Below are 27,054 nucleotides of genomic sequence, written 5' to 3' on the forward strand. Positions count from 1 at the left end.
ATCTTTTTGCTCTGAAATACCCAAGTCTAACATTGGTAGTGAATGTAATTATGACTTTTGATATTTTTAAATGTTTTTTAGATTTACTTTTTCATTTCATTACCTCCAAGCAATGACTGTTTACATAAAATAAGACATTGTTTCTTGTACATTAGAAAGAGACAGAAATGTGTTTCTATACTTAAAGAGATTATCTGATGTGTTTTTCAGCCACTCTTGTACTCGTAATGTAGAGTTTGGTGCAAGTCCCACCGGGTCGAAGAAGATCCGTTAAGTAGGACAGCACTCAGGACGCTGCGATACTAAATCAGTGCGGGTTTTATTGTAGCTCCAGCCTCACAAGAAAACAAGCGACGTTTCAGACCTCGAGGGTCCTTTATCAAACTGCATGGAGAAAGTGTAGTTGGATCGTAGCCATCTTTGTGACTTCCACAGGCAATGACGGTCCCTTTACACTTTTTGTGCGACCCTCGAGGGCTTGTTTTCTTGTGACGCTGGAGCGACAATAAAACCTGCACTGATTTAGCAGAACCCATCTTTTTTGCTGCCCTACTTTCTAACTTTGTGCACTTTACGAAAATGATAACTTCTGATATGGAATAAGAGAAATGTTTTGCAAGAACTCAGACAATCTAATAGGTTGCAAATGGATGTTGCTCCTCGGGCTCTTAAACTCATGTCATTCCTTGTTTCCGTGCTCGTAGGACCACGCAAAGAATGTTTTTGTTGAGCTTGACAGAGACATCGGTAACGCAGTAATAAGTGGTGGTGTGTTCCATTGTCTGCTGTAGAGAATACTTTGGCTAGATGTACTTGATGCATCCAGTCTGGAACAATGTGGACCTCAAATCTTCCATCAAATCGCAAAAGCAAGAATTTCATTAAAAAAACCCACAACATTCAGGTCTAAGGGTCTTCAGCTCTATTCCAGTTTCTTTTTCTTCTGCCTGTGTTGGTCACATATCCCATAATGTCTATAAAGCTATCCAAAAATCCTATCTTTTCTATAAGGTCTTTGTCTGGGATTTTGGGGTTTATGGTATAAACTAGTAGAGTAAACATTCTTCGCTTATTCTGTCGCCTGGTGCTCCATTTCTACTTCTCTTGCGGTCCCTACCAGTTCTGCAGCGATGGCGTCACGTGTATCATTCTCATCCCCATTGCTGCCATTCACTGACCTCCACGGTTATGCTGCCAAATACGACACGTGATCACTGAGGCCAGTGATCGTCTTTATCAGTCACGTGTAGGATGTCGGCGTTGTAGGACCGCAGGGACTGCTGGAATAGCAGAGAATTAAATAGGTGGTTAATGCTTATTTTATCCTTTTTCCTGCCCATAGCCTGCAAAACTTTGACCACCCCTTTAATTTCCAGATCATGGCGTTCCATAAATGATTATAAGCAGTTGACGGCCTCTTTCCATATGTCATGCTAGGGCAAATTCCATCATGGAAGGGGTTTCTGTAATGATGAATTACGTGGGTGGAAATTTATGTCTGGAGCATTGTCCCTTCTCTAAGGCTGCTGATCGTTAGGGATTTTAGATACCAAACCCGAGATGATCAGCTGATCACCAGGCCACTTTAATTTCAAAATGAGGTCATCTTCATGAGACCACCCTATTATATGGCAAAATAATCAAAAGAACTCGGATTAGCATTGTGCAAAGAGATTTGTAGGATCGTGGTCCAGTGGCCACGTCAGTAGACCAGGGCCACCAGAAGCTCCTTCTACCGCCACGTCAGTAGACCAGGGCCACCAGAAGCTTCTTCTACCAGCCGGCATCCCTGGCGTGTCTTGATGAGCAGATGAATGCATGACATTGCGCCAGAACGATAGGTACAAGGACATTCTCAGGGTTGTGCTCCGGTGTCCACGGACTACCAACATGGCCACTGGACCAGGGTCCTGCAAATCTTTTTTTTGCCCAACTCTAACTCCGAGTAATAGTCGTATCATTTGCCCATCACCGCCACAAGTGCTATGATACAACTCCTATCATCTGCAGGCAGGAGTTGGTATTTGTAAGCGCTTCCGAAAGTTTGCCGCCATGAGGTTGGGAATGTATTAAAGACTTTATTAGTGTAGATGGTTCTTCAGTTGAATGAGAGTTTCCCATCTCCAGATATATGTAACGCCTCCCCAGATAAATGATGCTTTTTGTGGCGTTTAAGAGACAGAGACCTAGCGCTTTGAGTCGGGCGGACAGTAATGCACGGGAGGAATTGCAGTCTTGGGAAAGATTTGTATTGATGTCCGTATATCAGATCTGTTATGTTCCAGCTCGGTAACCAGTGAAGATTTCCGCTCGGAGCATTTCTCACTATCTTTATTTGCCCGACTCTCCAGTGACACACAGAAATGACGCAAGTTTTATTAAAACAACAATCTTTAACGATTGGTCTGGCGGCCACGTAGCCGGGCTCCTGTTAGATTGCTAATATCAGCAAGGACATTTTATAGGCTTTGTAAAGGCACCGTCCGCTAATGCTTTTATGTAATAGGCGTTGGTGATTCCCCAATTAGAAAGCTTTATAAATAACCTTCATGCCCATAGCAACACCTAATTGGGAAAGCACATTAACTACCATGGGATGTGAAGTACGTGTGTGCCGTCGTAACTGGGTGATGGGAGTCAATGGATACAAATTTCAAGAAGATATCGGTACAGTATCACAAAGGGTTAAGAAATGGACATATTTCGGGTACATGGAAGCCCTTGTGGTAAGGGAAATGCTACTCTGACACATTTTGCAATGTTCATGGTTATTACCTATCCTTAAAGGAGAACTATCACCAGGTCAAAAGTGGCCAAATTTTGCTCTTATTTTATTCCCTCTGCTCCCTTGAGTTATCATTTTTTTTTTTGTTTTTGTTTTTCTCAAATCCGCTATATGGTTCCAGAGATATTAGTCTTTTTAGTGTCTTAAGGGGGCGTGTCTCACGGCATTATCTGGGGGCGTGTCTTCTGCATTGTTACCCCCCGCGAGCCACACCTCCTCAATAAAGTCTAATAAAAAATTAACACTAAATGAAAAGCCCATTTTTCTGAAACTGTATGGCGGAGTTAAAAAAATAAAAATTGGTATGCACAGGGAGGAGTGGGATTAAAGTAAGGGCAAAAAGTGGCTAATTTTGATCTGAGAACAGGTCTTCTTTAAACCTGTGTTTCAACTTTTTAGATCCCCGTTCAATTCTCAACCATTTTTGAGCTATTTTGTCTCCTCCGGGTGATAAATGTTCAGTAGCTATTACAAGTGGCCACCACCGCAGTGCCTATAGGTGATGTGACTTAGCCTTCGACAACTAGTCCATCAGCTGTAACTTGTAGTTCATCAGCTGGAATCTGTTTATATCTTACACTTTATCACTATAATAATACCTCTTAATATTAGTACCTATATTCCGTCACATTTCAACAAAAATGATGTATTTACATCCTATGACACTTCATCTGATGGAAGCTCCTCTTGTGATGCACCGAAGCATTCTGCTAGTTTACTCACTGCCTTAGAGCACATTTCATTCCTTTTAGTTATGTAAAATAAGCATCCCTGACTTTTCCCACTAGTAGCTCAAGCTCAAACTGTACTTATGAGATCGTCGGATAATACATGATTCCTGTTCTACCTAATTGCAATATTTTAATTTTTAAGCATAAAGTTGCAGATTCCACATTTTCCTTCAGAAACAGTCGACATACAATTTTACTAAATGTAAAAAGAAGCAACTTATCTACTAAACCCATGTTATAGGGGTTGGCTAGGATTAGAAGAACATGGCGGAACTGCTTTAAAAATTAACACCAATAATATTAACGTTCAGCCTTGTTCACTCCAAGGGAGCCCAGCTGCAATACCACACCCAACCTGTGAATAGGAGTGGCGCTGTTTTTGGAAGTAAACCCCTTTTACATAATCTAGCAATGTGTGGAACAAGACAAGATTTAAGAAAAAATATTGTAGGCTGCACTATTGTGGCCGGTCTCACTTCATAATGTGCCAGTAAAGCACTGTATCCAATGAAGTAGCCAATCATTATGCCCTAGCCTGTTGTACAGCTTTTTTTATTTTTCCATTTTAATGTTAAAATATCAATGCAATACATCCATGAGAAGTGAGGAGCCTTTTATTTTATATCTAATTCTGCTGGCTTTGATACACCTGCACATTAGCTTGGAGGATTATTGTTGGTAGTACACATTGTATGCAGCTCCTCTTCCTTTTATGATTATTGATTGGTAATACAAGTGTGCGTCCTATAATGTCTGTTGTCCATTATTAGTTCTGTTCTAATGGGTCAACATATAGTATTTCACTTTCCTTGGCGGAGATCATGACTGCCCCATTATTTATATGTGCAGAAGAAAAAAAGAATATACCTGCATGTTGCACTACGAGTTTTGTAGGGAAGAGTACCAAAGGCTCTATGTAAAATAGCGTTAATTCCCTCTGTACTTTCAGACATGATCTTGTGTGATAGACACTGGGCTAAGCAAATACTTTATTCAAAAATTGTTGTTACTTCTGAAAACTCACTCTAAAGTGCCGGCCGCCGAGTGTCTCCTTGCTATCTTATTTTCAGACCACTGCCTGTTGTCTAGTGTAATCCATTTCCAGCATTAGCGATATGGTAGTGCAAGAGTTAATCTGTTCAGTTGAAGCTCCTGGAGCTTTCCTACCTGGATTGTCTTAGCTGTTCAGTGTTGGCCACTCTGCTCTGGCACTTAGAGGTTGGCAGTGTTAGTTCTTACTGCCTGGTTCTGGAGTTGGAGGTGTTGTTCGTGATTGAAGTTGGTGCTTGGAGATTGTTCAGGAGATTTTTTTCTTAGAGTTTTATCTTTGTGCTCATCCTCTCCTATTGGGTTTATCCGTCCTTTAACTCCCCTGTGTTCCACTCTGTTGTTTGGTGAGAGTATTTTGTAGAATTATTTTCGTTTATCCCTGTCAGTCTTCCCTTGTTTGTCTTTTTACTGTTATTATTATTTATTTATCTAGCACCATTAATTCCATGGTGCTGTACATGAGGAAAGGGGTTAGATACAGGGTTATAGATATAATTAACAGTAAACAAATTTACAATGACCGGCTGGTACATAGGGGAGAGGACCCTGTCCTTGCGGACTTACATTCTGCTGTTATCCTTTACACTTCGGCTTCCCACCTCACTGGGTGGGGAAGGCGACAGATAAGGGTTGATTTAGGAGCATAGCAAGGCATGTGAATCCAGCGTCTCCCCCTTCAGGAGTAATCCGGAGGAGAGGAATAGACTAGGGAGCCCCTAGTTCTAGAAACCTGGTTAGCGTCCACAGTCCCAAGGCACGGCATGACTGCATACTTGGAAGTGAGGAAAGGGATGTTCCTGTACCTAGTGTGCTGTGAGAATGCTGATGAAGAAGAAACTAATGAATGACAAGTTATATAGCATGAGAATGTACAGTTCCTAGACTTACATGTGTAACAAAAACAGTTTTATTTTGAGGGAATGAGGCTTGCAAGACTTTGATTTTTTACACACCGAAATGAATGTTATATCATCCCTTGTGGCTTTTACCGATGAGAAATCTTTCATTCTTGTGCATTTTTTGCTTCTCTATTACTTTTTATTATTCTGCACACGATCATGTCATTTTTCAAACAAACACATCATGAGGTGACGCCTTCAATGACACCTCCCCATTTTATATCCATGTCAGTCGCCCCTCATGCTCATGAAATCACCTATAACAGTGCCAGAGTCTGTGACCCCGATAATGGTGTTGGATGCCTTCGCCCTCATACCGGCTTCAGCTGCAGTCCTTCATGCACTTTGTGCACCTTTGACGTAGCTGAGCAGTTCTCTTGTTTTCCATCTCTCGCCCTCTTCTCTCTCCTGAACTGTCAGACAATTAAAAGGAAGGTTGATTATAGGTGTAAAACTGAAGGGTACCCCATCAAACAGTCATTTTCTACTGACAGACTTCCTTTCAATATTCTGATTAAATACTGACATGGAACAAAAAGACTGAAAGAGAAAGTGTCAACAGGTTTTTCGATTTAATCTGAACGCAGCATAACATAAAGCAAAAAACCCTGATTCCAGTGATGTGTCACTTAAAATGCTATTTGTATTGAAACTACAACACAGCCTAATATCAGCAGCAGATTATCAGATTGTCACTGGTGGGACTAGCTGTCACGTGCAGGCCAGTCAGGGTAATCGGTGTAACCTCGCCCCCACAACTGATTGGCAGCTTTCTGACATTGTACACAGGAAACTGCCAATCAGAGATGTGGGCGGGGTTATACAGGGTTCAGCATTCAGGTCACTACTTCATCTACATCAGAGAAAACGGATTCTATCAAAACTGCACCAAGCAGCCCAGTAAGTGATACATCACTGGAATCAGGGTTTCAGACCCTGCATCATACTGCATTCAAAAAATATTTAATCAGAGAGGAGAATTTTGTGGCCAATTTGTGGGAGTCTTGTCTTATCTTAGGAACCTTGTGGAGAAGATTTACGTATAAATGTAGAAGATTGAGGCAGATACATTTATTCAACGGCCTATAACAAAAACAAATGATTGTGGATATGATCAATCTGTGCCAGAAATCCATCACATTTCTTCCAATGTTTCACTGCCATGAACCAAAGGTGGAGGGGGAGCTTGATAAGTGGAAATGAAACCTTGGAAGAAGTGCAGCAGTAAAGTTTAGGAGCTCCAGTCCTGCCTTCGTTTTTATACAGAAACTTCCATTGATATTATCCAGTTTTTGCAAAGAATGAAGCTATAAGATAGCTACCTCTCCTAGATGATGCTTACGATAGTTTCTTTTACTTTTCTCCTATGAAACGTTGCCTTTAACACTACATTTTCAGATTGTCTCTTTAAGGAGGACAAGTATTTTTCCAAAATAGATGCCGTTAGGAAAGACACCAAAAGGTTGAAATGCATACACTGGCTAATAATTGGGAACGAACAGTCCTAGAAAAGCTTGTTCTGTCCTGTCTAAGCAGACCTCTGACCTCCCGGCGATGACATTCTATGGATACGGAGGGAGATATTAAATGGCCGCGGACTGGCTTACATGTAGTGCACACTTACGCTCCATCTACAATTCGGCAGCAGCTCATGCAGATATATAAGGGGAGCCAGCAAATCCTGATGGACCCCACAGACTTAAATTAAGATTTGTTAGGTTTCTATAAAGGTTTTGTTCTTTTTCATGGCAAGAATATCATTTCTTGCTGAGTTTAGTCACAGTCCTATACAGATACACACGGCCTTACTGACCTCATACCCCACAACTAGATAAAACTGCCATTGGTGCACATACTAGTCTGGTATGACTAGGAACTTCCCCTAGTCTCTGGCCATGTACTCCTTTTCAGTGCCCATTTCCTCCTAATGATTATTCTACCAGCACTATAGGTGCTAAAACAAACTTATCAGTCCATCACCCACCATGTACTGCTTCTGCCTGCCCTGAACCGAGAGCTTGCCTGTATGCCGTCTGCCAGACAGGAGAGCAGGAGGAGAGAGACAAAGATCCGCCCACCACTTCCTGTAAATCATCTGAGTCTTTGCTGCTAAAGACGGATTAGACTCGACAACAGGCAGTGAACACAAAGTTAGCTGAATTTTATCACCCAATTCTTTTCCCCTCCTAGGAGACAGACCACTTCCGGAGCTGTTTGGCAGCGGCTTTCTCCTCTTTTCCTATTGAAAACACATGAACACTCGCCCCGACTGAGCGCTCATGTATATGGCTGGTCTGGGGTATGGCGGATAGCCACAGACTGTTCTCTACAGTGGCGCCATTATTCAGATACAGGCCAATGCAGAAAGCAGCGAGGTTTCCCTTTTTGTCACTTTCCTACAGAAATGTCTGCGCAATGCCGTATCTCTTACCGAGAAATGCGATACTGAAGATGGTAATTGCTGCTTGTCAGTGACTTTAGTGCCGGTGACCTGAGCGAGCGTTTCGCTGCCTGCAGACGCTATAATACCGCAGGTTCCTGCATGGCGCTAGGATAATGGCAGCCGTGATGCCTTGCATACTTCTCAGGCCGCTTTCCTGTTAGATGGTAGCATTCAGGGACACAGCGGTTCTCGAATAGCTGCGCATAATACCTCGGCCCCATGTTTCCATAGACACACTGCTATATTTGTACCTTGCGCTGGTAATGTCCCTGGTGTACTAACCACTGCTACATAACACGCACGGCATCAGTGTAAGACATTTATATCTGTTTATACCTGCACATCCTCTCCGCTGCACTCTGCTTTGCCATATGGCTTCTTTACTGTTTGCTTGTTTTGTCCCTTTTATTTTAAAGAATTCATAATGACCACATTTGATTACATTTTTTCCTTTAAAATACATTTTTTAAAGGGGTTGCACTGGATGATTGCTATTCTTTGCCTCCACAAACCACGTTATTCTTGTTTCAGTCCATTTGAATTGTGCAGAGCTGCAATACCAAACACAACCACTAGGCAAGAATGGCACGGTATTTGGTGGGGGGACAATTTATTTTTTCTAATTTTAGGCTAACTCCTTTAAATCTTACTTTTCCTTCACCACAATAACCCATATACATGCATGGCCTTAGTGACCCCATCCCCACAATCAGATAAAACAGCTTTTGGTTCGCATACTAGTCTAAAACATCTATTCTCTGCTCTGTAAGTGGCCATTTCTGCCTGCACTATAGGTGCTAACACTAACTTATCAGCTCATCTCCCTTCATCTACTGGTTCTGCTTTTGTCTAATGCCTTGCCTGAACTGAAAGCCTGCCTCTGTTTTGCCTGTATGCAGTTAGACAGGAGAGCAGGAGCAAAGAGGCAAAGATCCACCCTGTGCTGCCTAGAGATGGATTAGACTCGACAACAGGCAGTGAACAGACAGATTGAAAGGAGATGCGTAGTGTCTATTCACTTTAAAGTGTTTGGAGGGCAACATCATTTTTATATGTAGAGATTTGCAGAACAAAGAGGCATCTCACGGGACATTGGCATGCTGGGAGATGAAAGGGTTGGTCCAGCACCTATAGTCCTGGTAGAATGGAGATAAAGAGAAACCATTCAATTGATGGCAATATAGCAAGCATGAGAATTGGGACAGGTCCTAGGAGATAGACTAGTATGTGCACCAAAATCAGAGGTAGATAAGACCAATGCCCAACAGCAGGGGTTTTTTTTTTGTTAAGGATTGGTACACTCTAAATGCAACTACACTGAAATTTCTAAGGTTGTGAGTGCTGCTGAAGTTAACATTTCTATGCCGATGTAAGTACAAAGACATAAACTTTCCTTTGTGACTCTGAATGGCGCTAAATGTTTTTGTTCATTTGGAAAAAAAGGGGGGAAAAAAACAAAATTATTATTCCGTTGAAGTTAATCTTCTGATTAATCCCTTTGTGATCCATTTTTATGCTACTGATTACTTGCGTTGACATCTTGGAGTTAACACGCTGAGCATTTGGAAGTGTTTGCCGGGCTGACGGAGAACATTTCTCACCAGTAAATTCTTAATGACTTCTATTTTCTTTTCTTTCTTTCTTTTTTTTTCTGTAGTTTACATAAAGATCGCTGCAACGCACAATGAATAGATGTAATTGCTCATAGAAACATCACATAAAAACCCGATTGTTCTGCAACATCGCAAGATTTAATTTCACCATAATTTTTGTCAATTTTGGGCAGCGCGTACACTTGTCAGGAGCTGCGCTGTGAGCGGTCTCTGCACATGGCTTTCATCACTGCCATTTGTTAGAACACGTGAGTCCTAGCAGAAGTTTGGGAACGTGCAGGGAGGGAATACGAGACCCTCCTGTCGTCTTTATAATCTCCTCTCACTTACAGGATGATTGTAGAAGCCCTTCACTATTTTTGGGTCCAAAAGTTACGACCGTTGCTGTAAATAAATATCTGCTTTCTTCATCAATTAACAATTCCGAAACATTGTTTCTTAGAACTTTACTTTTCACCTGATTCTTTATTTCAGTCGTTCCTTTTTAGTTTTTGGTGTTTTTTTGTTGCCCGTTTTTCATTTGCACCTTATTTTTTTTAATTTGCTCATTTTTTTCAAAGTCTTATTTTATGCGTTTACCTTTTTCATTTTTAATGTTCTTCATTTTTAATGTTCTTCGTTGTGGATGGGTTTTGGCATTACCAAATGCTTTCAGACTTTCTATCAGTTGCAAAAAAAAAGTAGCAAAAGTTTTGCACAGATGTACAGTATTCCTGTTGTGATTTAATGTACTGCCTGATTTGTTTTGTGTACATTTTGCAACATTTTATTGGAACCTTTCACGTTTTGTGCTAAATAATTGTATAAAAGGTTAAAGCCAAAAAATGACGAGCATGCTTTTTATTTTGTGCAAAATTCATGAACCCTGTGCGCCAGTTTGAAGAATTTGGCACAAAAGATGTCAACGGATATCACAAAACAAAAAAATAAAAGTGAAATTGAAAAGCACACTTGCTGAATCTGACCCTTTACAGTTCCTCTGCCTTTCCTTTTCTGGTACTCCTGGCCAGTCTTTGGTTTCCTTTCGGCATCAATCAAATGCTTTCCATGCGACCTCTGCAGCCAATCACTGACTTTAGCGACTGCTGTGGCCAATGGTTGTCTTCACCAGTTATTTGTATTTGTGACCCGTTGAGTAAGCAAACACTATCAGGGAATAGCGGAGCATCGACAATGGAGGAGTGGCTGTTTTAATCAATCTGTAATACTTTTTTTAATTCTATTTTTTAATATTTCCTATGGCTAATTTTTTTCCTAAATTATGGGATGTCACCTTTACCATAGAATACAGTTGGAGATTGCCCCCCTCGTTGTCTGCCTGTACTGCTGTTTGCCCCCAGCCTCACTGTTGTCTTCCTTCCACCTCGCTGTTGTCTTCCATCCACCTTGCTGTTGTTTGCCCCCGCATCACTGTTCTTTGCCCCCTGCCTCTCTGTTGTTTGCCCCCCCGCCTCATTGTGTTTGGCACCCCCTTCTCACTGTTGACTGCCTTCCGCCTCACTGTTGTTTGCTCCCCACCTCTCTGTTGATTGCCTTCCACCTCGCTGTTGTTTGCCCCCTGCCTCACTGTTGTTTTCCCTCCGCCTCGCCGTTGTTTGCCCCCCCCCCCCCACCTCGTCGTCTGCCCCCCGCCTTGCTGTATCTCCCTCTAGATTATACCCACAACTCCCCACTGCTGTAACTATGTACGGTACCTCACTGGTAAATTAATGGCCTTGAAATGATGGACGCTATTGTTAAATGTACAAACCTTATTATTTCCCAGTTTGTTCATTTATTTGATTCCTATTCCAATGCGTACCTGAGAATAGAGAGAATGCATCTACAGTGGCCACTGCTCTGTATACATACGTAATTATGCTCCAGACTTGGAAAGCTATAACGTCCAGGTTACAGTAAACCACAAAGAAAGCATTCACCATTTCTTCATACTGACATGGATATATGTCTTCTGCGCAGGAAGGTTTCTTTCCCTGTATGCCAGGCCAGGTGTTTCAGTTCAGGAGCTGCCATAAGTAAATAGTTGGCACAGACCTTTTAAAAAAAAAAAAGTATCGTAGAGAATTTTACAGATTGAATTTATGCTTTATGTGTATTGTACCACATTGCGGTTGGCATTGAAGCGAACCCCATTCGACTGACCTGAGCTGCAATACTAGATGCGGCCTGTGTATTGTAGAGAGGTGCTGTTTCTAAAATAGAGAAAAATGAACCTAATCTAATGGCGACTCAACGTTAAAGAAGTGCTGTGTTTTACTCATAGGACTTCTTGACCGACCTGGTGATGTCGGAGGTGGACCGGTGCGGTGACCACGATGTCTTAATCTTCAGGGAAAATACACTTGCCACTAAAGCCATTGAGGAGTATCTGAAATTGGTGGGACAGAAATACCTGCACGATGCTCTCGGTAAGTGTCGGCTTCTCGCAAAGCTTGTCTGCTGCTTTATTTATAGGTTTTTGGGGTTTTTTGCTCGCCATCTATTCTTCACCTTGTGTTTTTGTATCTGCCGTTTCCTCTCTCAGGGGAGTTTATCAAGGCTCTGTATGAGTCAGACGAGAACTGCGAGGTGGATCCTAGTAAATGTTCATCTAGCGAGCTCCATGAGCATCAGAGCAACCTAAAGATGTGCTGCGAGCTGGCTTTCTGTAAAATCATCAATTCCTACTGGTAAGTAACCCAACGAGTCCAGTGTGCGAGAGGAAGACCACGGTGTGGACATGGCCTCCTGTGCCCTAATGTGGGGACGTGCGATGTGTAGCGGACCTGTCCCATCTCCTGACTCGCCTTCTACTCCCCATAATATACTGTAACTGTTCTGGAGCATTTATTTCTTACAACTCTGCATTGTGTTGTTCCTCTGTTATTCCTCTTAGAACTGTAGGAATAATGTGACAATTGGGTGTTAACATTCCCATTTTCAAAGGGGTGTGTCCTCATACACCTTTATACTGGAAATACTGATTAAACTCCCAATTGGTAATACCCAATGTATCTGTAAGAGGAATAATTGAGAAAAGCCACAACACAGTTATAGGAAAAAGATGTTCTAGAATTTATAATTTCATGAGGAATGCTATTTTTTTTTATTAAATCAAAAATGTCAGGAGACCCGAGAGGCCCTTATTAAAGGATTTCTGTTCTTTTGTAAGCTCATGATCAAATGTTCTTTAAAGGTATCATTACACCTTCAAAAGCTGTTGACCCAAGGTTCGTTTGGCTACCAGATGTTCCTTTCAACCCATCTATTTGTAAATCCGGAGAGGGGAGTTAGCCACAGCGGCATGTCACCCCTGAGAACTAAAGCATCTGGTCTTAAAATTCAACATGGCCAATCCTTTTCTCTGACAGATAATATTGCAAAGCCCCCATACAGATAAGATGGTCAACTAGTGGTCTACCAGTTCCGCCAACGTTGGCCAGTTCAACCTGGAAAATAAAAATGGTCCTATTGGATACAAAAAAACACCTCCTGATCTGGCCAATCAAACAAGAGAACACCACTGATTGGCTGCTTTGTGTGTACAATGTATATTAACAAAAAGCTGCTAATCGGTTGTGGGGGTGTGGTTGGACTAAGAGGCACGAGACACCTAGTCCTAGAGTGATAATCTCTGGAATCAGGCTCTCAACCCATACATCATGCTGCTATCAGGTTGCATAGCAAAAACGTGTTGAAAGATTCCATTAAAAAAAACTTCATGAATATATTCTTTAATTATTCCGTAGATGCGCCTTTGTTGCTGTATTGTAGCTTGCTCTCATGGCCAACAGCTACTCGTACCTCCATAAACAAGCCTACAAGGCTCAATATCGAGATTATATCTATCTTCCATAGATAAATAGAATTTAAAAAAAATATGACAGCTTCTCTTTAAATGTTCATTCCATGAGAAATGCCGCGGGTGCAGTGAGGTTCGGAAACTGTCTGCAGGCTGTCAGAGATTTTTGGAAATCGCAGCCTCATAACAGATGGTGTAACACAGGTAGCCCGAAAATGTCAAGAACATAGCGGACCTATTGAAAGAAAAATAAATGTCGGTCTGCGCACGTGCCGAGCTCAGTCACATTGTCGCAGCCCCACGTTATAATGGTGGCATTGCCTCTTATGTCGGGCTCAATGCCGCCTTTGTCTCCCCGCACAATGATCGGATGTGTTCACATCACACACAGCCCCTTGTGTACCTCTGCGCACGTTCTGTGGTTGCTGCATAAACTCAAAGGACAAATATAATCTCTTTATTAATATTATTCGCCCTGTCCAGTTACACAGTTGGATCATTAGGCCGAACCTAAATGTCATCTGTATGTATGAGCTGCGGAGAGTCCCAACCACAGATCTGCAGACCGAATCCGACCGCTCCCAGGGTTGTACTGGTGCAGCCATTATAGCTCGTTAGAGTTTCATCTTCTCACATTGCATTTCTCCGGTTTTGTTACAGCGTTTTTCCCAGGGAGCTGAAAGAAGTCTTTGCATCGTGGAAACAACAATGTATCAATAGGGGCAAGCAAGATATCAGCGAGCGGCTGATCAGCGCCTCCCTGTTCCTCCGCTTCCTCTGCCCATCAATCATGTCCCCCAGTCTGTTTGGCCTGATGCAGGAATATCCTGATGATCGCACTTCCCGGACTTTGACACTCATAGCCAAGGTGATCCAGAACCTCGCCAACTTTGCAAAGTAAGTGTTGACCATAAACACTTCCCAACCACTATTAGTCACCTTCTGCCATAATTCTTCTCTGTAGAGATTGTCATTTCTGCAAGTGTCCTGGATGAGTGCACTTGGAACTCGAGACATTATTTTCTTGATAAGTACTAAATTGTCAAATTTTTTATCTTTTATGCCCATGTTGAAAACAAAAATGTTCCATGTGCATCACAAAGGAGAGGATTTGCTGCAGTGATATCCGTAGTGGCAAATAGTGGATTTTAGTGCGGATTTTCTGCTAGAAGTATATATAACACTATATTCGCCTTCCCTGGCACTTTTGGGGTAATGGTAGCCTGGTCTGGCCTCCTTCAATGTACAAATTACATGTGATCACTGTAGCCTTTGATTGGCTGCAGCGCTGACTTATGATGACACGTCATCATCGGGATCATGTCGGGAGATCAGGGAAGTTCTGTCATTTGAGTTCCAGGAGAGTTGAATATATTTAGGGTTTTTTATTTGGGGGGGGGGGGGGGGTTGTAAGGTTTTATTCCCAAGGGGCGAAAGCAAATTTATCATTGTGGATTTATGGGCAGAAAATATGCTGCGTATTACAGTAGCGGCATTGTGAATGGGATCTCACAAAAAATCTGATACACATGGCACAAAAACACCCGCAGCATAAATTGACGAATGCTGTGCTTAAGAAATCTGCAGCATGACAACTTATACCACTGATGCCCTTCAAGAAGCGCTGCTCCTCCTCCCATCAAAGTTTTATCCTCTTAATATACTGCAGTCATCATTTTATGATCTATCATATCATGTGACTGCCGACACCGCTGGAACGGCGTCGGCACGAGAGGCGAGTATAAGCTTTTTTTTATTTTATTGTGGCCAAGCATGTAGATCGAGAAGAGGTTGTCCTAGGTAATGGACAACCCCTGTAAGTATTTTATCCATTGCAATGTAACAAGTGACATGTGCAGCCATTTTTGACATGATATCTGCAGCAATAAATATCATTGCTAAAAATTTTAAGAAAATGTCAATTCCACTCACCAGTCCGGTATTTGGAAAAAGTATCCCAGGAAACTTCCAGGATACCAGTCTGTGGTTGGGTGGGGTGCACTGGTCTGGCTTCCAGGTTAGATACCCCAAAAATAGTCCAAGAGGGAATCTTTTCCAGCATCAGCAGAAAAGTAGTTAAAGCTTAGCCTTTAATAATAATAAAAACATCAGTGGGGCAAAAAAATCCATAATTCTTACACATTTCAGGTAAAAAAAAAAATATAAAAACCGTATGATTAATGGGGTTTGTTTTGGGTTTGTTTTGTTTATTTTACCCAAAAAGCATGGATTTATTTAATATGTGCACATTCCACTAATGTTTTTATCCCGTTATGATTAAAGGCTACATTTTAACTACGTTTGTGCTGGTGCTTGAGAACATTCCCTCTTGGACTATTTTTGAGTAAATATTTTGCTCATGTTTATTGTACTTGTCTATAATTGCCCCTTCCACGTGTAAAGCTCCATGGAATAAATGGCGCTATAAAAATGAATAATAATAATAAATATTGTGTCATTTTAATAAACTTGCAAGAAATATGCAACAAAATGGGGCTTGTTGCAAATTTAAGATTCCTAATGGTACTCAATGGGAAAAGTCTGCAACAAGTCAATTTCTATATAGAAAATATCTGCAGCTTTTTGATTGAGATTTGATCGCATTTCATCCACTTTGACTTTGCAGCAAGTTGAGTACATGTGATCCTGCCGGTCATACGTCAGCATTTAGATGTGCCTGCCAGTCTAGAAGACGACACGCAGCCTTCGGGCCGTCTGTGCGTCCACCTGAGATGTTCACCTGCTGCCTGCGATGATCCCAGGCCGTGTATGATGTAACGTGACAGTAGTGGGGCACTTGTGTACGGCTGATTGATGGGGCCGTTGTAACATGTAATGACAGGCCATAGATAAAATCCCCCGCCTGCGGTCACATCGCACATGATGGCCGTGCAATCTGCACTCCGTATGATTTACCTTTAGTGTCTTCTCGCTTTTTAAACAGATTTGGCAATAAGGAAGAATACATGGCTTTCATGAACGACTTCTTGGAGCACGAGTGGGGTGGAATGAAACGTTTTCTCCAAGAAATCTCCAACCCAGATACCATCTCGAACACGCCGGGATTTGAAGGTTACATCGACCTTGGCCGTGAGCTCTCAGTCCTGCACGGCCTCCTGTGGGAAGTGGTGTCTCAGCTCGATAAGGTAACACACACACAGGAACCGGGGGCCTTTTTCCCTGGAAAATGTCTAGTTAAGTTTTTATTTATATTGGCCAGAAATCTCTTATCTTAATGAAAGTTTAGATTTTCTGCATTTGATTTTCCAAACACTGCCTCATCCCATTTATAGATAATGAGGCGCTGTCGGATAATCGTCAGCGCCTCGTTCTCTACCCATCGCTGATGATTCAGCCGGACCTGAAATGTCATTACCATCTGATAGAAATGCATTCTTTGTTTATAGAGCTGTTTCATCCTCCATAGGAGTTGCGATTTTGTAGGTAGGTCACTTTGCACCCATACTTTTCAATGAGTAACACATCCCATCATCCAGGCACAGATGTCGGTGATTATAGGGTTCTGTGATTATGCCCCACAACGTTTACTGGATCATCTTCTAACATGAAAGCCAAAGCCGTCATTACACCCATGATTACATTGGTGACTGTGACATGACACGGATTTGGTTGACAATGAAAACTGCTCTGGATGAAAAATTAGTCCGGATAGTCGGTTCGCATTGGAAGCATGATGTTCCTCTATAGCTTTATAATGGCAGTCTCCCCGCTCTGTATCACCTACAGGATTTGTAATCTGTCGCTATCAAGCTAACCAAATCATTGCCGCAGCACTTAAGAAAGATCTGTTCATAAACCTAACATAACTGTATTAAATCAGCAAATAAACAGGAACAAAAATAATACTTTTTGTTGTACCTATTTTATATGTTTATTTATTTTTCTAATAGTAGTTTCTGAAGTGACGGTATGTGATGTGAGTCAATTTTTGCTATGGATTTTCTCTACGCTGGACTAAAAAGTTATCGCGTATGTGACCCGCATGACCGTAACCTGAAAATGTCTCACAAAGACCTGCTCTGTCCATATGGTCCCCTGTGTACCCTGTAGGGGAGAACCACTAGCAAGGAGCGCTCCTCAATACCCCTGCCTTATAATAGTAAGCTCCCATTGCGGCAGCGGAAATATTTTTCAAAATCAGCTTATTGCCTGAGCTCTCGCTCGGGACCCAGACCTGTTACATTCAGCTCCCTTGTTAAATGGGTTGTCTATGAGAAGACAAACCCGGACGGTGACCACACATGTTAGAGAGCAGTCGGCCTAACTATCTTCTGGCTGACTGCAATCTCTCCCTTTCCTTACACAAGAGTGCTTCTGTGTTCTCTATGAAAGGGGCGCTGCCAGAATTACTTGGCAGCGGCTTTAGCTTCCTGCCTAACATATTTGATTGGAAGATTGAATTCCAGCAGCCTGATCTTTCTGTCCTCCAGCATAACAAATCGTGGCACATTCTGGAGGGCCCCAGATATTTTAGATGACTGGTGGCTTTGGCCAGGTTTTATCTAATGTGTACGGGACATTTAAAGTGGCGCTCTTTATAACCTTAAATGGCAGATTTGTGTCTTACTGCGGCATAGAAGAAGCAATTTTTGGAAATCAAGTGTTCAGTGTATGGAAATAAATAATGCGTATAAGCTGCTGCAAAGATGCGTCATGTATATGTTATAGATCTCATCTGAATATCATAAATATGAGCAAATATGAGCCCTAAAGATGTATTCCCTTAAATGATGCCATCTTGTATAATGCTCCCTTACTATGCACTGGTAAGTTGGCTTTTTAATTGACCGTGATGATTTCTGCTTTTCTTCTAATGGGTTCGTTAGTGATGAGTGCAAGTGCTCGTTACTTAAGTTTGCCAGTGGTGCTCAGGTATGCATCAAGTATCGCGAGTGCTCGACTGACATACTCGTGTCCCCACAGCTGCATATTTCCCGGCTGTCAGACAGCTACAAAACATGCGAGGATTGTCCTTGAGTGTCAGGCAATCCCCGCATGTTTTGTGGCTGCCTTAACAGCTGTGAAACCTGCGGCCGCGGGGACTCGAACATGTCACTCGAGCACCCGCGATCCTCTGTGCATACCCAACAAATACAAGTATTGAGCGCTTGCGCTCATCACTATTTAGTATGTATTCTGACTTGCAGTTTTGTCGCTAGCTGTGTTGTCGTGTCTGATACCCCCTCATATTTCACCGGTTGTGCCTCTCTCCCCGCCACTATCAGCCAATCTCACATACAGTGTCTCCATGGCCTATTGACCTCATCCATCGGTAACAGACTGACTACCACACCTGGCTGATTCCTTAGAGAAGTCATCCTCCCCATAACACCATGAACCTTTCTGTCCTTCCTCCTGTCACTAGAATGGACGCATGCCCCCCACTTCTCTAACACAGAGGCCCATGTAACGTCTGGTCTGGACCCGTGCCACCTTCCCCTCGTCTCTCCTGCCATGTTTGTAGTCCGTTAGCTTTGCATGTCTGTTTTGAGTTGGAATGGCCGTAGTTTTAGCTATGTTAAGCATGAATTAATTATTTTCCTTCTGGATTTGAGCAGTCCTAATTTCTTCTCTATTTCCTTTTCTCCCTTGCCCTCTCCTACCCCGATGCCTGGCTACACCCCGTCTCCTCCATCCGTCACATCGTGGTTGATAATATGGCTCCTCTGCTCATGCCATGCGCTTACATAATCATATGAACAAACAAACAAATACAACACCTGCCCTCCGAACCCCTCCTGGCCTTCCTCCCCATCACAATGGCGGACGTTGCCACGCATGTTGTCCAATCAGGGTGAAAATTCCTTCCTACAGGCCACCGTGGAAAAACTGGGACCTCTGCCACGTATCCTTACGGACATCACCAAATCATTGACCAATCCCACTCCCATCCAGCAACAGCTAAGACGATTCAGTGAGCACAGCTCCTCTCCGAATGTAAGTGGCAGCCTCTCTTCAGGACTCCAGAAAATATTTGAGGACCCTGCAGACAGGTGAGTAACATATAGTCACTGTGTATTATACATGGATTATTCTTGGTCTGGTCTATGCAATGTGTTCAGATGTAATGCAAATTATTTTCATTTGTGCTGAATAGTCAGCGAGCAGAAATAAGTGCCGAAATTTGGTCAGTGTGCTGAAAGGGGTCATCTCATGTGGGCAGCTCAAGTCTATATGCTATACGTAAGTCAAAGAGAGAGGTCCTCTGCTCAAGATTAAGGCTGGTTTCACGCATCCATGTTCCAGGATCTGAGTACTGGCCGCGTATATCCTGACCCAGACACGAGAGCCTCCTAGACATATATTGGGGCATTGAGATCGGGTCACGGGAATCACAGCCGGTCCAGACATTATGGTTCGTACTTGGACCATGAAACACAGATGAGTGAAAGACTGTCCGCATATGTTACATGGCTGTTGGCCCACCCACCATCTCTCCTGACCCAACACCTATACACATGCATGCTTAGCTTGGCCGAGCATGCATATTTTTCAGTAAGATGAGAGGAGTAAGGCCTCTTTCACACTTCAGTTGTTTGGCGTCAGTCTAAAACCGTCATTTTCCTCAAAAAACGGATCCGTTTTTTTTTTTCGACGGATCCGTTTTTTTCCCCATAGACTTGCATTAGCGACGGATTGTGACGGATGGTCGTCCGTTCCATCCGTCATGCGACGGATCCGTCAAAATTTAGCGGACGTCATCTAGACATTGACGTTCATCTAGACGTTTTTTGTCTCCGTTGAAATGGCGGATCGCGACGGATCCGTCGCGTCCGTCATTTCATAGAATGGCCACCTATGGGCGACGGATCCGTCGCGATCCGTTTTTTGGCGGATCCGTCGCCCCAATCCGTTTTTTCAAGTTTTTTCAATTGCGCATGCTCCAAAAAGTATATACAACCCCCGAGTAACGGATCCGTCAAAAAAACGGATCCGTTACATCCGTTTTTTCAACAATTGTGACGGATCCGTCGATCCGTCACTTTGTCGGAAGTGACTGACGCCAAACGACTGAAGTGTAAAAGAGGCCTAAGCTGCAGCCAGATTTCTCAAGAACGAGAGATTAAAGGGAACCTGTCACCCCCCCAGGGCGTTTTTAAGTAAAAGAGCCACCTTCAGCAGCACTAAGGCTGCATTCCGTGAAGGTGGCTCTTATGTTTAGCATCCCTAGGAATGCTGAAATATTCACTTTTATAAATTTCCCGCCATAACTCTATTGTGTCCAGGAGGTTTGTCTTCCCCCCTCGTGTCAACTGCCTCTGAGACGTCAATCATTCCCCTGTGTCCTCCGGGCGCCGCCTCATCTCTGTCGTGACGTCACCGGCACCTTCGTGTAGCCGAGGCCCCAGATCCCGCCCCGCAGTGTGTTATGATGTATTCACACTACGGGGCTGGGAATCTGGCGCCTGCGCAGTGGAGCTGGTCACCATGCTCCATTGAAGATAGTGCCGAAGTCTCGCGAGCACAGTGACCCGCTCCACTGCTCAGGCACAAGATTCCCAGCCCCATAGTGTGAATACATCATAATACACTGCGGGGCGGGATCTGGGGCCTCCGCTGTGCGCAGGCGCGATATCCTGATGTAAGTTCCCGGCAGCGCGCATGGCGCATGCCCGAGAAATAATTGCAGAGCGCAAGCGCCGGGCATGTATTTTGAACACAGGAGGCGGCGCACAGACGCAAGAGGGAGATGATTGACATCTCGGAGGCGGTTGACGCCAGGGGGGGAAGACAAACCTCCTGGACACAATATGGGTATGGTGGGTAATTTATAAAAGTGAATATTTCAGCATTCCTAGAGATGCTAAACATAAGAGCCACCTTCACAGAATGCAGCCTTAGTGCTGCTGAAGGTGCCTCTTTTACCTAAAAATGTCCTGGTGGGGTGACAGGTTCCCTTTAAGTCAGTTGAAATCTATCTGCCCAATCCCTCTCGCCATCAAAGGTTATCATACACATTACATGTTTGGTGCTAACAATGGTGGTTTGTCCAATATTCATCCATTGTATATGGGCATCGAAGGGCTCTGGAAGACAACTTCATGGCTAAATGTAATTCTACGTTTTTTACTCTAGTTGTCGCTATAGGGGAAATGAGCAGCTGATGATTATTAAAAAGGTTGTCCACTACTAGGGCAATCCCTTCTCAATCTGAATGTTTGCCACCATTAAAATAATAAAGCCTATACTCGCCTCCAATGCCAGTTTCCAGCGGTATTGGCACTCGTGTTCCCAGACTCACAAGAGGCTGTAATGTCACGTGAACCCTGTGCCCAATCCCCCGCAGTGTCACTGTCTCCACCTTCAGATGTATCGAACATGAAGAGGAAGTCAGGCCTGTGGCTACTCTCTGACTTCCTCTTGATGTTTGATTTGTCCATAGGCGGGGACAGTGATTCCAGCGGGTGCAGGGATTGTGTGACATAATGTGCTGAGAGCCCCGGGTACATGAGTGCTGACACTGCTGGAATGGCTCCGGCACAGAGGTGAGTATAAGTGTTTTTATTTTAACGGGGCCAAACATTCAGGTTGAGGAGGGGTTGTCTGTGCAGCGGACAACCCCTTTAAATGAATAGCGACTCATATTAGAATGATTGTTTTCGATGGGATGACTCCTTTTACAGTTTCTAGATAAAACCTCCAAATGACATTGCTCACTTTCTTAAGCCACGCTTGTCTCTTCATTATCCAGCCCTATCGCCCCATATTAGACGCTGCACAAGCTTTTAGCTTTGGCCCCTGTGCACACCAAGTGGCTGAACCCTTAAAGGAATTGTCGTAGCGCACCTGGGGCAGTCAGGCGCCGTCATCGGGATGTTATTACCATGCATCAGTTACATCTGACGTCACTTTGATGTGACCGTTCCTGTGCTGGACTATTGTCCTTTAATACTTTTAGGCATTAATTACATTGAGTCTTTATAATCAGGGCTAAACATTTAGTTTGGTTACATTAGCTGAGGAGGGCAGCGATCCCAGAAATGTCATTATGTGAGTTCTTACCTGGTAATTTGCTGCGGTTTCTGATGCCTAATTAGAGGTTATTTTTGTACAGTGACCTTCTGAAGCTGAAGTCTCCAACCATTGAAAATGCAGATAACTACTTCAGGGGGAAAACATTGCTTCTTGTCCAACAAGCATCAACGCAAAGCATGGCCTATTCTGACAAAGACGAGAGAGACAATGTGCTCCCCAATGGGCGTAGTGTGTCCCTGATGGACCTGCAGGACTCTACAGTCAATACCAGCGAGCGTTCCTCTGTTGTTCAAGAGCCACCATTGCGTTTAACTGGCAGCCAGTTGTCTATTGCACATGTAGCCACCATCAAGCAATTACGGGATAACCAAAACACGCCACAAAGTGCTCCACAAGTCCGGAGACCCCTGCATCCAGCCTTGAGTCAGCAGAGCAGCTTGCAGCCCCTATCCTTCCAAAACCCTGTGTACCACCTCAACAACCCTCCACCTACCATGCCCAAAGCATCCGTTGACTCTAGTCTTGAAAACCTAAGCACTGCCAGTTCTCGAAGCCAGAGCAACAGTGAGGAATTCATCCTCAGCGGACCAAGCAACAGCAGTATGGAAGACTTCACCAAAAGGAGTACCCAGAGTGAGGACTTCAGCAGGCGGCACACCATGCCGGAAAGACCCATTCCTATAGCACTGCCGAGACAGAATAGCACAGGGCAAGCCCAGATCCGAAAGACCGACCAAGCGGCTCTTGGTGCTCGAGCCAAGGCCCCACAGTCCCTGCCACACAGTGCCTCCTTACGTAGCACAGGCAGCATGTCGGGCATCTCTGCCACACTACTCGCTGAGCCTGTGCAGAATGGAAACCGGTCAAGACAACAGTCAACATCTTCCCGTGAGAGCCCTGTACCCAAACTACGAGCCGTTCACCGTCAGCAGACGCAGCCGGTAAGGGAGAGGGCATCTATCACTGGCATGTGCCCGGTTCACTCCTCTCTCTGCTCTCTTCTGCTTTCTATAAGGGGTTTTCTTTTGGACAATCGCTATTACAAAGGGTCCTCCTGCTGGGACCCCACTGATATAGTACAGTCAGTGGGAAACCTGGAAGTAAATGTTTCGTTTCCCCGCAGCACCACTACCTCTTTCAGATCAATGGGTTGTCTGTGTAATTCAGGACAGAGCTGAAGACCCTCTCTGTAACCCCAGTCCACTCTTCCTTAAGGATGAGGTTCCTTATCGGTGTGTTATTAATCGAGTTGTCCAGCTTAGATGGCCTATTTATTTAATACATTTTATTGGGGAAGTTTTAAGTTAATAGAAGGGGGTTCAATGTTCGGTATCGTCATCTCTTGGCCTGTATGTAAAGGGGTTCCCAAGAGCATCTATCACAGTGAAGAACAAGACTTGTCCTGCATTACATAGCTAACCCATTGATCTGAAGGAGCAATGTGTAATACTCAATCTCCCCTGTAGGAGTGCTGCAGGGAAATGAACTACTTACTGCCAGCTTTTCTTACAGATTACGGCTGATTGCTGGAGGTTCCGGCAGGACACTGTGATCAGCGAATTGTCAGGGGATCCTTTTGGTAAGTAAGGATTGTCCAATGCACATAGTTATAAAAGGATATATGAAAATTTTGTTTTCTAATACTGAGCAAATGGGTGTTCGACACAGACCTACTTATCTACTTGCAGCCTCGTGGATCTATCGCAGACTGCTTTGGAGGTCTTCCCTGGCTCAGGAGGTGATGCCTGCTCCATTCGGAAGTCTCAGGACCACTGATTCAGAGAAACATACGATGATGCCTTACGTGACCGCTGCAGCCAATCAGTGATCCTGAGATTTCCGAACGGACCAGGCATTGCTTCTAGAACTGGCTCAGACCTCTGATTGGCCTGCGCCCCGGTTTGTTTTTTCTTATTTGAAAAGAATCAAAGCCTAAAAGTAAATGTTTTTGTGTCTGACAGTCACTTTAAGGGAAATGCTGCTGAGAAAATCCCCTTGTATCGTATATTTTTATTATAACTTTTTGCTTCTTACTCGGACGTACAGCTATGTCACTGTTATCGGCCTAGTTGCTGTATATTGCTTCTCAGGAAGTCGAGCGGGTGAAGGATTTCTGGGATAGAGAAGATAATAGTAGACCTGTACTATACCATGAGCATTATCAGTTTATGGAAATATCGAACATTTGCATCACTCAAATAACACAAAGTTTTGCTGCTGCAGAGCCCTTTAAAGCCGCGCTAGGAACTTGTATGCAAAGTGATGCAGTCTGCTGGCACAATACTGCCTCCTTGTGGCTGTTAGTTGTAAAGTCATGTTTATGAACAACATGAAGACCTGAACATGTCAGAAGACAATACGGATGTTGAATGTCTTTCTCTGGCTCCATCATTTTAATGTAAAGAGTGACTGATGCAATAAAATAGTGCTTTTATTTCCACATCCGTCACTGGTGTAGATGGAGAATTGTTTCTTTATACCTGTGGTCTTTTGTTCTTTAGGTACAGTCACCTGTGGAGTCAGCGACCATGTCCCCGGTGGAGAGGACCGCCGCGTGGGTGCTGAATAATGGCCAGTATGAAGACGAGGAAGAGGAAGCTGTGGACCAAAGTAATAAAGAAGCAAAACCTGCAGAGAAGGTGAGTGCACAGATAAATGGATGGCAGGAGGTTTGCTTTCCTGTCCATTGTGTACTGATACGAGCCTGTCTGCAACAATAGCCTAAAGTAATCCTTCATTATGTCCATTATTATTATAGTCATTAATATAGCATATTAATAATGTCCATTATTAATATAGTCTATAATATTATTATCTACTCATTTGTCCGCAAATATAAGGAAACATTGTACATGCGGTCGTGAATTAATTTGTGGTTGCAAAACTGAACCACTTCCCCAATCGGGAGTGAGCGACCGGCATATTATTATTATTATTATTATTCATTTATATAGCACCATTAATTCCATGGTGCTGTACATGAGAAAGGGGTTACATACAGAGTTATGGATATCATTTACAGTAAACATATTATAAAGTTATTGTTAGAACGGACGTATAATAAGTTTACACAAACTCCAGTCTGTATCTTCAGTGCCACAGAACGGACTCTTGCGTCCCCAGTAACCTGCTCTGCTTTACTTCCCAGTATGAGCAAGAGATTGCCAAACTAAAGGAGAAGTTGAAGGTTTCAAGCCGTCGCCTAGAGGAGTACGAGAGGCGGCTCCTGGTGCAGGAGCAACAGATGCAGAAGCTGCTCATGGAATACAAGTCTAGGCTGGAGGACAGCGAGGAGCGACTGCGGCGGCAGCAGGAGGAGAAGGACAGCCAGATGAAAAGCGTCATCAGCAGGTGAGGCTCAGACACGACGCTCGCACTTCTCCTGATCTCTGCATATAGGCCACGTCTCACGTCACTCATGTTGTTTCCTTCCAGGCTCATCGCGGTGGAAGAGGAACTGAAAAAAGATCATGCAGAGATGCAGGCTGTCATCGACGCAAAGCAGAAGATCATCGATGCACAGGTATGTGGTTTCCCCCGCTGAGCAGCTTACTGCACTTATTCTGCCTTCACTTATTTGGGAAGGTGATAATATACGGCTGACACTTAGTTTATTTACGTCTTGTTGTTGGATGTTACTTTCCATTTTAGGGACCAAGACTGTGATAAAAAAATCATATCTTATATGTTAAAATCTGTTTCCTCATTTTTATTAAATCGTCCTTTATTCCTAGACGCTAATTAGGTATTCGGTGCACCTTCCCATATACATGTCATTGGCTGTCTCCGCCCCCGTCGTACTTGATTGACAGCACTTGCCAGCTCTGCTTCCACTGAAGTCTTGCACGTGCGTCGAGTACTGGCGCAGAACAGGCTGCAAAACGACTCCAGGATAAAAGCTGGTTCCGCGCGTGCCGGAGCTCTTACCAATGGCGCATGTGCAAGATTTCTGGAGAAGCCAGCACTGTCAATCAAGCGTCCCAGCAGCCTGCACTGCCCCAATGAGATCTCGTGCATGCGCCCTTCATAAAAGTGCGCACCAGGACTCTCACCTAGGGATTATGTAGGATCTTCGAATGCCCGGGTAAAATAGAATTGATCCTCCTTGAGAGCAAGTGTTTTGCCTTTCCGTGCAATTCCCCACTATTTGAAGGGATGAAGTCTTACTTTACTACTGTGATGGGCAGGCCCCTTAGCAGAGGGCAGCACCAGTTAGGTAACCAGTTCGGCCGCTTAGATGTTTAAATCCAGCAACAGCTGGAAAGTCGAAGTTCACCTAATCCTCCTCTGTATGACGATACCGTCCGTTTTTAGGTCAGCTGATTATTTCTGGCCAAAATGTTGGCGAGATGATAATTCTAAAACCCTCTGTAAATGTAAAATTGTATTCAGTGCCGTGTTCAATATAAGCAGGGGCGTAGATAGGGTAAAGGGGGCAACCAGGGCATGTTCCCAAGGGGGCCGCGTGCCAGAGAGGGGGCGGATAAAGCCACTTGTTTCAGATGTAGTGCTAGGAACAGCAACCAAACCTTTAACCCCAGGTAAATGGAAGTCCAGCTACGGCTCAGCTTTTAAGGGTCACTTCACCGTCTAGATGTCAGTGTCCTCTGTGAAGCTCACACCATCTGTCTTGTGTCATTATATGGCGTCGGCAAAGCTTCCAGTGTGGGGATTCGGTTTCCTTCATCACCAGGAATTAAAAAAAAAAAATAATAATTAAAAAATAACCACTGACTTTCTCTCTCATATTAGTCT

At 43.7% G+C, this 27,054-nt stretch overlaps 1 protein-coding gene across 8 annotated transcripts in view; it reads left to right on the forward strand.

The window, feature by feature from the left end:
* RASAL2 (RAS protein activator like 2) overlaps positions 1-27,054 on the forward strand; it is a 260,823-nt gene that overhangs the window by 226,481 nt on the left and 7,288 nt on the right. For 6 of the 8 annotated variants that reach the window (XM_077275986.1, XM_077275985.1, XM_077275983.1 and 3 more), the window contains 9 exons: positions 11,785-11,929; positions 12,046-12,190; positions 13,963-14,199; positions 16,247-16,448; positions 19,117-19,316; positions 22,379-23,240; positions 24,801-24,938; positions 25,448-25,650; positions 25,735-25,822. In XM_077275986.1, the coding sequence (XP_077132101.1) occupies positions 11,785-11,929; positions 12,046-12,190; positions 13,963-14,199; positions 16,247-16,448; positions 19,117-19,316; positions 22,379-23,240; positions 24,801-24,938; positions 25,448-25,650; positions 25,735-25,822 (2,220 nt within the window). The remainder of the gene's footprint in view (positions 1-11,784; positions 11,930-12,045; positions 12,191-13,962; positions 14,200-16,246; positions 16,449-19,116; positions 19,317-22,378; positions 23,241-24,800; positions 24,939-25,447; positions 25,651-25,734; positions 25,823-27,054) is intronic. The other 2 variants (XM_077275987.1, XM_077275984.1) reach the window with 1 other exon arrangement.

This window comes from Ranitomeya variabilis, chromosome 8 (assembly GCF_051348905.1).
Source record: "Ranitomeya variabilis isolate aRanVar5 chromosome 8, aRanVar5.hap1, whole genome shotgun sequence".
Taxonomy (NCBI): Eukaryota; Metazoa; Chordata; class Amphibia; order Anura; family Dendrobatidae; genus Ranitomeya; species Ranitomeya variabilis.